The 13,609-nt window shown below is 38.2% G+C and overlaps 1 protein-coding gene across 2 annotated transcripts in view; it reads left to right on the top strand.

Annotated features, from left to right (window-relative positions):
- The window catches only part of ARMC8 (armadillo repeat containing 8), a 107,878-nt gene that overhangs the window by 54,337 nt on the left and 39,932 nt on the right, over positions 1-13,609 (top strand). For both annotated transcript variants that reach the window (XM_008049279.2, XM_008049280.2), the window contains 3 exons: positions 573-633; positions 3,280-3,480; positions 6,423-6,518. In XM_008049279.2, the coding sequence (XP_008047470.2) occupies positions 573-633; positions 3,280-3,480; positions 6,423-6,518 (358 nt within the window). The remainder of the gene's footprint in view (positions 1-572; positions 634-3,279; positions 3,481-6,422; positions 6,519-13,609) is intronic.

Below are 13,609 nucleotides of genomic sequence, written 5' to 3'. Positions count from 1 at the left end.
CCAGTGTTAACCTCTGGATAGTTATTTCTTATGGATAGCGGTGTTAAAAGCTGTTTTGTGATAGATATTTCTTCTACTGCTTTTGGAGTTGAACTATCCCAGTTTGACTTCATTAAACTGATATACTTTGCCAACCTTTTAATTTTATTTTTAGCATTTTTGCCTTTTTATTATCAAAATTTTCAAACTTTAAAAAAATATAAAAAACTCACATATACCCAGCATCTAGCTTCAAAATGTATCCACTCATTAGATCATTTATTTTTAAAGCTGTCTGATAGGTTTTTGTTGTTGTTGTTTAATTTTTATTTATTTATTTTTTTCTTCCTTCCTCTTTCCTTTTTTTTTTCTTCTCTTTTAACATCTGGCTTCCTGTCTATATGTATCTGTTAGTTTTCTTTGACTGAATCTCCACTAAGGAAATGTCAGCATCTTCTCCCTTAAGATAAATGATATGATAGTATTACTGATTTTTGCTTTTTTGTTTTTTCGTGAAGCCTTAAAGGCAAGTAATTTTTCTTTTAAAGCTTTAAGCCCTAAGAAAAAGCTTACTTTCTGCCATCTTATTACAGTTTAACTTACATGTGTAGAGCTGGAGCAATTCGAACAGATGACAACTGTATTGTATTAAAGGTAAGCCAGTTCTCCTTTAAACGGAAGATTCTCATATATAAATGTTGAATGCAAAAATTGGTATATTCCTATTTCATTTTAGACATGTATCATTGTGATATGCGTACATGGCATAGAATAATAAACACTGTGTTTTCTTTTTAGTGGATGCCATCTAGTTTTTAAAAGTTGATGTTAGATGTGTCTTGAAAGTCAAAGTGACATAATTTTTTCCTTGTCACAGCTTTTTCATTTTATGATAATTAGGAAGATGTGGAAATGGCAAAAGTGGGTAAAATCCAGGTGAAATAGAAAATACATTTTAAGTCTTGATTTTCATTAAATTTGCAGTACCGTTTTATTGACTGGCAACTTCCCCTTTTGCTGATGAAGTCTCTGTCAGCCTTATCACTGATACTCAGAAGGCATAATGAGAGGGACTAAGTAGATGACGCGGCCAATGTCCTTGTGGTGTGTAAGATGCAAGCTGAACCCAGAAGAACTTGGAGGAGGGATAGCCCTGGCAGTCCCGAGGCCTCAGTTCTGACTGTGGTCCTCCTGCACACTGGCTGGCCGTCCTTTATGCTTTTGGTGTCTTGGACTCCTCTTATGAAAAGCAGGCACTAGTTCCTGCTCATCGATTCCACAGGGTTATTGCAAAGATGACTTCATCGAATATACTAAAGTGTCTTATTAACTGTCAAGAACAAAACAAGTACAAATAAATTGATCACGTGTCGTTTTGCGAATATGAGTTTTCTCATTGTCACTGTTCAAAAGGTGAACCCAAGATAAAAGAGCATTAAGGAGATGCACGTTTGCTTTAGTCCTTGGTGAAGACAATCGATTGTTCAGTAAGACTTGAAGACCCCTTCGGTCACAACTCTGTGTAGAGTACTGAGGCCTTCTGTGCAAGGCTTCTTGGTTTATTAAATTCTCTAACCTTTCTTTTTCCTCACTGGTAAAATAGGTTAGTAGTATCTTCTTCATATAACAATTGTAAGCCCTGAATTCAGTAATCCATGAATTTATGGTGTCTATAAGTATTAGTAACTAGTAACATCAGGAACCCAAAAAAAAAAAAAAAAAAAAAAAAAGGACCTTCTCCCCAGAAACCTGGGGTTAAGTTGAAAAGCCTGAACTAGCCTAATAGGAGATCAGCAGTGAACAATAAAGTGCTAAATTCTGTGGTAAAAACATAATAGGAACTTAGAAAAGAGCAAAAAGCACAGTTGACTGTGATATTTGAGAAAAACTTCCTATAATTGCTGCATTTCAGTTTCTACTTCCATGTTGTTCATTAAAGTGAAATCATCACCCTTAGAAATAGAAAATGTGGCCGGATGTGGTGGCTCACACCTATAATCCCAGCACTTTGGGAGGCTGAGATGGGAGGATTGCTTGGGTGCAGGAGTTTGAGAGCAGTCTAGGCAACAGATCAAGATCTCATCTCTACAAAAAATAGAAGAATTAGCTGGGCGTAGTGGTGTGCACCCTGTAGTGCCAGCTCCTTGGGAGGCTGATACAGGAGGATCGCTTGAGCCTAGGCGTTGGAGACCACAGTGAACTATGATTATACCACTGTACTCCAGCCTGAGTGACAGTGAAACCTGGTCCCAAAAAAATAGAAAGATGTAGTAAGTACATGGGGTGGCATTTTATTAAGAACCTAATGTAGGTAAGTGACCGAGACTGGGATAAGATTTTTGAAGGGCCTCAGAAGTAAAGCAGTGGATATTGCGCTCATTCCAGCAATTCTTGGAAAAACCTAGCTACTGTGATGGATGTGTTCCATTTGCACTGTAGGAGAGCTGGGAGGATCCAGGTAATGGTAAGACTGCTGCACTTATAAAGCTGTAGTTTTGTTTTGGCAGTTGTAGATTTTAATTCTCAAACCAGAAAATAAGTGTCATCCCAATCATATTACTCACTAAGGAAACGATAGCATGCTTTTTCTAAGGCAAAGTCATTCCTGGTTAATCTACTCCATCTTTTTTGTTGTTGTTTTTTTGGGTTTTTTTTTTTGAGTTGGAGTCTCACTCTGTCACCCAGACTGGAGTGCAGTGGCCACTCCCGGCCACCGCAACCTCGCCTGCTGGGTTCCGGCGATCCTTCCACCTCAGCCTTCCAAGTAGCTGGAACTACAGGCGTGCGCTACCACGCCCGGCTCATTTTTGATTTATTGTAGAGATGGCGTCTCACCAAGTTGCCCAGGTGGTTCTTGAACCCGCGGGCTCAGGCAGTTCACCCACCTCAGCCTCCCAAAGGTGCGGGATTACAGGCTGAGCCACTGAGCCCGGCTTTACTCCATCTCTTTTGGGTAAATAAATACATAGATGGGGCAGAACCATCAGACATGATTTGTTAGGGATTCTTAAATATATTTTACAAGGTTGTGCAATGAAACTTCAGTCTTATCAATCACAGAAGCCTAATTGGAGTTTGTATTAGTAGATTTTGACGTATGATTGGAGTTTAGTGTGCCAGCACAAATGACTAGTTTGCACTGAATTTAGCTTGTTTTTGCATAAAAAAATATTTTATTCTCTGAACTATTTGATCACAAGCATGACTCCCAATCCCATTGAGTTAATTCTATCACTATTTGCTCTTCATCAAGCTTTTGCCATTACCAGAAAGCAAATAATTAATCTTGCTGCCTTTCAGACCTTGCCTTGTTTGGTTCGAATGTGCAGTAAGGAGAGATTGCTGGAGGAGCGAGTTGAAGGAGCTGAGACACTTGCCTACCTGATCGAGCCGGATGTTGAGCTGCAGAGAATTGCGAGCATAACCGATCACCTCATCGCCATGCTTGCCGACTACTTCAAGTATCCCAGCTCAGTGAGTGCCATCACTGATATTAAAAGGGTATGCTCTTTTTTCTTTGGTAGCATAGATGATATTGCTTTGTGAGTTTTTGAATCCAATTTGTTTAATGTTAGAAGTTTTTGCTAAGCAGAGTGCGCAGTTAAAAAGAAAAGTGCAAGCCGGGCTCGGTGGCTCAGCCTGTAATCCCATGCCTTTGGGAGGCTGAGGTGAGTGGATTGCCTGAGCCCGCGGGTTCGAGACCCACCTGGGCAGTGAGACCTCATCTCCACAATAAATTGAAAAATCAGCCGGGCGTGGTAGCGCATGCCTATAATTCCAGCTACTCGGAAGGCTGAGGCGGAAGGATTGCTGGAGCCCAGCAGGTCGAGGCTGCGGTGGCCAGGAGCGGCCACTGCACTCCAGTCTGGGCGACAGAGTGAGACTCCAACTCAAAAAAAAAAAAAAAGAAAAGTGCATCCTTAACTGGGCGTGGTAGCGCACGCCTGTAGTTCCAACTACTTGGAAGGCTGAGGCGGAAGGGTCGCTGGAGCCCAGCAGGTCGAGGCTGCAGTGGCCGAGAGTGGCCACTGCACTCCAGTCTGGGCGACAGAGTGGGACTCCAACTCGAAAAAAGAAAAAAGAAAAGTGCATCCTAAACTCCAAAAATAATAAGATGTCCAAACAGGGTATTGACATATCTACATAATTTAATCTTATTCATGGTCACAGAATCACTCTGTTGCTATATTCTTATTCCTTATATCAAGGGTAATCTTTTGTTACAGATGACTAAGTTGCCTCATGGTCTTATTTTTTTGGTTGCCTTTCCCCATCTTTTCTCTGCCTCTCTGTCTCTCTCTCTTCAATTTCATAGAGTGCTTTGGGCCTACTAGTGATAGCTAAAGTACCATTTAACTTCTAGTTTGGGACCATCAAGGACCAAATTGTGTTTTTTTCTGAAAATATAAGGTCCTTAGAATAGGTAAATATTTCTTTGACTTGTTGCTTCTCAGCCTATTTGCCATATGAGCTCTCTAAGCATAGGAGATCAGCATTCTAGAAGAGAAAGTTTATTTAAGGAAGTCATGATAGAACTTTGCCTCTTAATTAATAGCTAGTACTGTTTCATGAATATGACTGCACTTTTCATAGAAGTGATCCTAGCAGTAATTGTTCTCTTGACCGCTTCCCCGTGCTTCTGAGTTCCCAAAAAACCTCACAATACAGACAGCTTTTCATTGGCATTTAAAGTTGAAAATAAAACAAACTCTTAAGGGTATGTCTTTTCTTTCTCTTAGAAAGGGTTTTCATTGATATTTGCATTATATTCATAACCTTCATTGATTTTTGCATTAGTAATATACACTGCCCTCTGTGTATTAAAGTTATGTATTTGGTATGTGAGTTATTCCTTATATTCTTCCATTTTATTGTCATCACAGGAAAACTGTAACAATAATAATTTTTTATGACTTCCTAAGGCCAAACTTGAGTAATAGTTTGTTTTATTGTCTTTAATGTTGGTGATTATCCAAAGGTTTCTGACAAAAATGTATACACTAGACCCATAGAAAGAAATTTTCATATTAATAAATGTTTTATTTTCATGGTATATTAGTTCAAGTCACTATTGTAATTTCTTAAGTTATGACTAGAACATAGTTAAGGCTTTAAAGGTGGATACTTTAGAACGTATCAAAATGGGTATCGTTTATTGGGAAGTTCCTCCCATAATGCATCATTGTCTGCTTTGATAAAAACATTTTTGGAACTATTCTTAAGAATTGCCTTCAGATCCATCTCAAATGAATTTTTAGTTTTTACTTTTTTTTTTGCTTTTGGTAGAATTTTTTGTTGTCCTAAATAATATTACACTGCTGGATTTTTCCATCTTCACACACCACAATCAGTGACAATTAACTTAAAATTCTCATAGTTGATGAAGCCACGCCACTGTCTTGGGTTTTCTAGCTAATAATACCAGTTAGCTATTTAGGGTATTTTAAAAGAGGATCTTGAAATGTTATGAACAACATCTGTGTCACTGGATAAGAGTGAACCTTTCCCATGTAACTTCTTTGGAGAAAGTGGTACTCATTTGGAGGGGTGATTATATCTCTAGTTATAAAAGTATTTGAGTTACTGATATGCCTTGGTTACTGGTTCATAGTCATTTATTGCTGAGAATATACTGCTATTTTATATTTGTGGTAGTTTGGTGATAGATCAGGTTTATGGAAGAATTGATAACTTTCTAGTTTGTGCATGTTTAAAGATAGCATTAATTGCTTCATGCCAATAAATAATTTTAATAAAATTTTCTTTGAAAAAACTTAATCCTCAGATGTTTCAGATAATGTAATAGATAGTATTGGTTACCATACTATATTGTTTGTTAAGGGCTTTCACAAAGTATTCCGTTTCTAGATGCTTTTTAGATGCTGAAATTAGCCCAGTATTATTCTTTTTTTTTTTTTTTTTGAGTTGGAGTCTCACTCTGTCGCCCAGACTGGAGTGCAGTGGCCGCTCCCGGCCACCGCAGCCTCGACCTGCTGGGCTCCGGCGATCCTTCCGCCTCAGCCTTCCAAGTAGTTGGAACTACAGGCGCGGGCTACCACACCTGGCTAATTTTTTGATTTATTGTAGAGATGAGGTCTTGCCAAGTTGCCCAGGTGGGTCTCGGACCCGCGGGCTCAGGCAGTCCACTCACCTCGGCCTCCCAAAGTGCTGGGATTACAGGCTGAGCCACCGAGCCCGGCCTGTAGTGTTACTTTTTGATGGATATAGACTGTGTGCATTTTAGGTCATAGTTGCATAGACACAGCCAGATCTCCGCCATTTGTGAACAAAGCCTAAAAACAACTAAGAAATTCAGTTAGTGACTGGGAAACTCACTAAGATGTTAATAGTTATTAATGATTTTTTTCTTCAACTCTACTCAGTTTTATTGAACGTTTAATTTATGAACTGAGTTGGAATATGTCATTTTTCCCCTCCCATAGCTTGATCATGATTTAAAACACGCTCACGAACTCCGCCAGGCTGCATTCAAGCTCTATGCCTCTCTTGGAGCAAACGATGAAGACATCCGGAAGAAGGTGAGTCTGGGAGAGGGGCGTCCCCCAGTCCTGACAGCCAGCAGGCAGGGAGTGACGTCAACCTGAAAGTCGTGGTGAAGAGCACTGACAGTGACTGCTTGAATATAATAAAACAGAGTGACTAAAGGCATAATTGAAGAATGAATGGGACCCGGATTTGGGGGGTTGTTTGTTTGTTTTTAGAACATAGAGTGGCATGGCCGTGCTGGAATGACAAGTAACTGGCGTGCTTTTTTTGTGTCATTAATATGAATTATTATGTTGCACATTTTTGCATGTGTTCTGATAAAAATCAATTCTAGCACTGTGAAGCTTCAGACACCTTGAAAATCCTAACATTAGAATTGTAAATGTTATTTATGGAAATACTTCCAATGCCATTGAGAAATTAAAATCTCTATTGTATATTGTTCTTTGATATGTGGCTTAGTTTTATGTTTTGATTTTTTTTTTTTTTTTTTGCTACTGTGCAAGTTTAATGTGAATAAAATCTTTGTGGAATGATGATTTTATGTTTAGTGAGTGGTCATCTGAATTTTCCAGTTCCCAAAAAGTATATCACTGGTGTAGCAACCTTATGTTACTGAAGCCTAGTCTAACACTGAACTTATGTTCTTTATGAGAACAATTATAGGTGAGGAATAAAGTGTAGTGGTAAGCTCTGACCAGATTCCCTCCACAAACCAAAAGACTGGAACTTACCGCTCGAAACATATCTAATCTAATAAAGTCTACACAAGGCTTTCCGCTCCCTCAGTGAGCAAAACCACCCATGTTCTGTTTTGAGGAGCCATAGCAGAAAGAGCAGATTGAGCATTGTTTACTAAATGTGACAACTTACTAAATCTCCCCATCTGTGTTGGTATTTTAAGGAACACCATGAGAGAAATCACAAAATACTGGAGTTTACCATGATTCAGAGAAGTACTTCTTGCTTGTAGAAAGAGAAGTATTAAACAACCTTCTATTTGTTAAAATAAACAAAAGGAATTATTCTAGAAGAATTGAAGTAGTAGCAATAAGATTAGATGTGTGAGGAGCTTTGATTTAAAATCAGTGCAAAAAGCACAACTAATACAATGAGTGTTTCCATGTACCTCAGTTCCGTTCGGTTAACAAGATGTTTTGGCTTGATGTGTTTTTAGTACATGCCTATGAGAATCATTTTTGACAGCCCAAGCTTTCATTTATAAATTGTGACTTCAGGGCAAACATACTAGTGATATGGTACCCCTGAGGTCTAAACATGATTTATGGATGTTGATGCAGATACGTTTCATTTAGTTTCAGTACATGGTGCGTTGCAAGGGGAGAGGCTTTTATGACATCTCATATAAATTTAAACGTTTTAAAAGAAATGACATGGACTGTGTAACTTAAACACATAATTATCTGTTTTTGAATGGTTATCGGGGTCCATTGGAAACAGGAGAATCATTTTACCCATTCTTATAGCTCCAAAAGTCCATGTCATGGACTAAAAGGGAGATAGCTAGATGGACCGTGATGGGGGGAATAGGATGTCCATTTGTATTTCTTTGTACTTTTTTGTTAATAAACTGTTGTTTTGGAATTATTGACTTAATTTGTAATATCATGTTCGAGAAATAATTGCAGCATAACAGTCTAATCAGTAGTCTATTTAAACGTGTGTTCATAATATGTGTAATTTCCTGGTAAGGTTAACTCCTGATCATTTCTGTAGTAAGATGACAAATAAAGAATGAGTTATAATTATTAATTATAGTTTTTTTGTGTGATAAAGCAAAGATACTCTGACATTCATATGTAATGGGAATTATATAGCATTTTTAGGGAGATATTTAATTTCTGAGAAATTAAATGTTGGAATAATTTGCAGTTCATAGTAACTACCAAAGAGAGAAATTGCAAAATGGAAAATATAAAGTAATTTTGTGATAAAATCTGCTTGAAGACCAATCTTAGGAGTGGAAAGTTTTTATTTTCAGTGTATAAAAAATGATAAAGGCTAACTTTTTTTCTTTTGAATGCATTTATCTCTATTCTACTTTTTTGTTAAAATAATTATTTGGATAGATTTTTACTTACTTCCTCCATGAACTATATTTCTCTTCTACACTTATGCCTTATTAACTTGATTGTATTCCTCTTTTATGTGTAGATTCTTAAAGTATAATGTTTATTATTGTTTAATTTTTTTAATGCAGAATTATCTATGCCTGCCAAGATGGAATTTCAGTTAATTGTGAGTTAACAAGTGGAGAATCTCTAAAAGAAACTTCAAGGAATGTAGACCTAATTTGCCCCAGCCCTATTTTCTCCCCACTAGAAAAACTGCAAAAAGGTTTTTTATTTGTTTCAGGAGAAAGATATGAAATATTCAGTTGGTCTGACATTTAAGTTGCAAATGGGAACATAATTCAGTAAATAATGTGTGTCCCAGTGCCCTATTGTGGCCAGTTAACGAAAGGAGACAGAATGAAGAAGAGAAAACAAGCAAAGAAGCAGAGACAATGAGAGGTGTACACGGGAGTGAGGAGGACGACACTGGCCTTCTCTCACCATAGAGTTGTGTCTCTCCCTTCTTGCTAAGGACTTCCAAAGACCTGCTGTGTTTTCGTGTCTTAAGACTTTCTCTTTGGTCCAGGCAGAGTTAAGCAGATGCCTGAATATGACCTGCAGGCCAGAGGTTGACTACCCCTGCTTTGGAGCATTGTCAGTGTATTCCCATTGAAAGATACCACTCATATAACAGTCCCTGGAACTTAATAAGCACTCAGTAAATCCTTGTTGAATAAATATAGAAGTGAACGTGCAGAAGTCATACACAGAGTGACATTTCCTTTGCTATGTCTGGATCTTTCTGCATCCTTCTGTGTGGAGGAAAGTGGGTGTTCTGATTCCTAGGTTTGCATCCTTTATTGCCCTGTGGCGTGCTTGAACATTTCCTAATTTCTTATGGTGTCTTGTCAGCTAGAGTGAAGGAGGGTGGTGCTGGCGGAAAGAGTTCTGCAGGCAAGAGTGAAAAATGCACTCCCATTGGCTGTGACTTGAAGAGGGGAAAGAAGCCCAAGAAAAGATGGAGGATCACTGAGCTTGGCAGCGGTTTTCGCCTGGCCAGGTTAAACTTAGAAGAATTTAGATGACCTGTAATTATGGAACCTGACTCTGGATGGATTTGGGCTAGCAAGAGTAAGGGCGTAGGCAGGAACCGCGAGCTTAGTGGAAGAGGGTCCAGGGCACGTGCGCAGTAACTGCACTCTCAGCGATGCCAAGTGAAGGTCAGCTCTCACCTTCGCCAGGAGACCGTCCAGTTGCTAACAGTAGCCTTTGCCGCAGCTTAACACTGTTCAGGAAGAAGTTCACTTACTGTGATTACACAAGGGGAAGAGCATAAGATACCAGGCAGATAGAGCAACCAACCGTTTCAAGTACTGGTACCCCCAGTCAGCGGCTAAGTCATGTGAGGCAGCAGTGACCGTCCTGTCGTTTTGAAGCTGATTTTTTTAATAACAGTTGTTTTCATGAAGATCATCACTTGATCAGTACCTATTGATTATGGGAAAAGGAAAACGGAAAAAGGATGACAATCTCTTTTACTCTCTTTAAGGAACTGGGGGAACTTGTCAGGAATATTAGAAAGTGTAAATTGAGGAAAATTAGAAATAGTAGTAAATTATAAATTGAAATTTAAGGAAATTAATACAGTAACTAGGATGTTGGTTTCACTTTGATAAAAACAAACACAAATGTTAAATGAGGTATTTACGTAGCTCCTGTAAGGCATCAGACTAATTAATGGAGCCTTTCAGAAAACTTTCCTCTTAAATTTGGATACTTATATTTTAGCTAGAAATCCCTTTTGAGGGACTAGAATGTAAGCTCCATGAGGGCAGGGATTTAAAAAAATGTTTTGTTCATTAATGTATTCCTAGCATCTACAACACTGTCTATGCATAGTTGACAATAAATATTTGAAGAATGAATGAATGAAAAATGATGGATGAGCCATATTCCAAAATTGCATTATTATGCACCCATTATCGAATTATATATGGTCCTCTCTGCATTTGGAAGTTTCCTAACCTCGCTAGCAATTTTATATGTATGTAAAGAGAGGAAATTTGAAATGAGAGAAATATATATGTGGTCATATAGTCAAGGGGTTTCACTGTAATACTCACTCAGCATAGCGAAAATACAGGAAATTCCCATTTTTTAATCAGCCAGCAATCCCGAGTTTGTCGTCTACTCAGTTGGATGTAGATCAAAGAAAATATGGTTTATGGTGTATTTGCTTCATATCAAAATAATTTTGACCATTATTTCTTAATTAGCAAATATGGGGGCTTTCTTTTTTCCTTCAGAATGTGTGATTTAAAAAAAACAATAGTACTCACTAGTGTGAATCTAGACCAAGTTTTCTAGGGATAAAAGTATGATTTGGTTTATAGAAACATTTTAATTATTTGTTATAGCTTGATTTGATTACTGATAGATCTTTGAGTAATAGTATAAATGTACCATGAATTTATATTTTACATATTTTGCAAAGTTTAATAATTCTAAATGGTCTTTTAAAGGCACATCAAAATTTGTATTTTTCTCTACCATGAAATCAGGCAAATGCAAGGAATTATTTCTAAGCCTTAGCCTGCATATTGAAACAAACACCTTGAACATGTTGAAGGTTTTTCGTGGTTCTACAGAAGTAGCACCCTTCAGGACTTGACTCTGCTACGCTGAATAACGGCAGATTCATTCAGAACTGACACTTTCTTGACTTAAACTGTGGTTAAGTTATTAGTTCTCCTCTTAAAGCCAGTCTACCAAGGAATTTTAAATGAACTTTACAACATTCATGCTCAGTGGTAAGTATTTTTTTTTAAAGAAATAACCATGACAGGACCAGGTTTGCCAGTTTCCCACAGTATTGAGACCCTTGACCTTCATCATATGACAAGAAGCAAACCTGGCAGTGCTAATGCTATATGCATAATAGAGGTATTTATGAAATCATGCATTTCTATTTCAGAGTTTCAGTAAATGGACATACAAAATTGAGTGTTGCACCGTTTGTGGTATATAGTTGCTTAAACCATTGAATTATAATTCTTACTCTTCTTTTGAAAGTATGAAGTACAGGTTGTTAGTTGATTAGTTATCCGTATTCCAGTTAAGAGACCCAGATGTTGTATAAGCCAAGAAATGGGCTGTGTTTGTGACAAGAATCAGGGATTGTCACTACACTCTTTCCTATGATTAAAACGCTAGCACAGGGGTTGGCACACTGTACCCTGTGGGTACCTGCTATCTGTATAATAATTCTGTAACCTGAAAGATAAGAATAGTTTTTGCACTTTTTTAATGATTAGGAGGAAAATAAAAAAGAATCACATTTCCTGACACGACAAAAGGAAAGTAAATCCCAGTTTGGGCCCATACTGTTTTATTGCAGCATAGTCATATTGGCCTGTTTGGGTGTTGCCTTGCTGTCTTGTGCTACCATGGGAAATGGAGTCGCTGTGGCTGAGTCCTTTGCCTGCAGAGCCGGACATATGTACTGCCTGGCCCTTACAGAAGAAGTTGCCCTCCTGTGCTATTGCTGCAGAGCTAAATAGAGACGACCATACCCCAGTTTGGTGAAAAACTGCATTTCCCATATGCCTATGTGTACTGGCCTGTAGATAGACACAGGGCCCCGGCGAGAAAGAGGAAAGCCAGTCGTCCGACTTTCTGAAGAAAGCCATTATCAGTTGTTGACAGTACGACATTGTCACTGGGGTACTTCCCTGTGTGCTGATTCTCTTGTCAATGATTTTGGCACGTGACAACCTGAGACAAATTGGATAAAAATTGTGGCTTTTGGCTATGGTAGGAAAGCTTATTGGTTTCTGTGTATTGGTTTCTGTGTATTGGTTAGCAGAGCTGCGTGAATGAGATTTTTCACTAAGTGCAAGAGAAAAGAAATGTAGTTCACTCCATTCTAGTTCACTCACTGAGCAAATATCTGCTAAGCCTTTGTGTTAACTACCATTATTAGAAACGAATTAGGACAGAGTGGCAAGAAATTTCACAAAGGTGTGAATGGTTTGTCTGAAGTTGGTTTGTCTGAAGTTGGTGAAGAAGAAAATGCTCTGAGTTGAGATCACTTGGTCTATAGCTTAATCATTTATGCTAACTGGTTGCAGTGCACCAGATTCGGAAGATATGTCATTTCCTTCACATGGTTTTGGGTACTGAGTAATGAGGTAGATGGTTTAATTCGTCTGTCCTTCATGTGACGTGGGTGAGGTACCTCTTGTGTGCTCAGGAAAGCAGAAACCTGGGGTATACTTCTTGAGTGCTTAAATGTAAAGCTGTTAGGGGGTGAGTGTGGTTGCTCACATCTGTAATGCAAACTTTAGGAGGCTGAGGCAGAAGGATTGCTTGAGACCAGGAATTTGAGACCAGTTCAAGACCAGCTTGGGCAACATAGCAAGACTCTATATGCACATTTAAAAAAAATAGATAAAGTGATTAGGGAGATGAATTAAATTGCTATGTAGTAATTCCAGGGCCTCTGCATGTATAAAAAGTGTTGTCCACATTGAGAACCAATTTTGCCATGATCAATACACTCAGATGATTTAGATGTGACTGTAATTGAAATAGCTTATTACGAGTGAATCTGAAAAGTGCATCTCTTTCAAAGAAGTTTACTTGAAAATCTTCTCCTATTCTCTATCTAAAATATTAAAATCAGTTGTCTCAGAAGTTTTGATCCACAGAATGGTGGAGCTCTGTATCTGTGTTCCTTCTGCATCAATTTTAAATACTTTTTTGAGGGCGCAGTCTGGGTGTGATTATGTTGTAAATTATTGTTCTAGAGAGGAAGTATCCACAATTAATTGTCACAGAGTTATGATGTCAGCATTGTATTCCGAGACAGCTTCCTGATGGAATCAATCTGAACTTGAGGCAACATTTTGAAATCCTTGGATTTTTTAATAGTCAAGCTGTAATGTTAATCACGAGAACGTAGGCTACCGAAAGGCAGTACCTGGCATACTGTAGGTGCTATATTTGTGTCTGTTGAGTAAATTGTGTGAGTTCCTGGACCTGAAGAT

The sequence above is a fragment of the Carlito syrichta genome, unplaced genomic scaffold (genome assembly GCF_000164805.1).
Source record: "Carlito syrichta isolate Samal-C Ts95f unplaced genomic scaffold, Tarsius_syrichta-2.0.1 Scaffold131333, whole genome shotgun sequence".
NCBI lineage: Eukaryota > Metazoa > Chordata > Mammalia > Primates > Tarsiidae > Carlito > Carlito syrichta.
The sequence above is the reverse complement of the archived record's forward strand: the minus strand, read 5'-3'. Positions and strand labels throughout refer to the sequence as shown.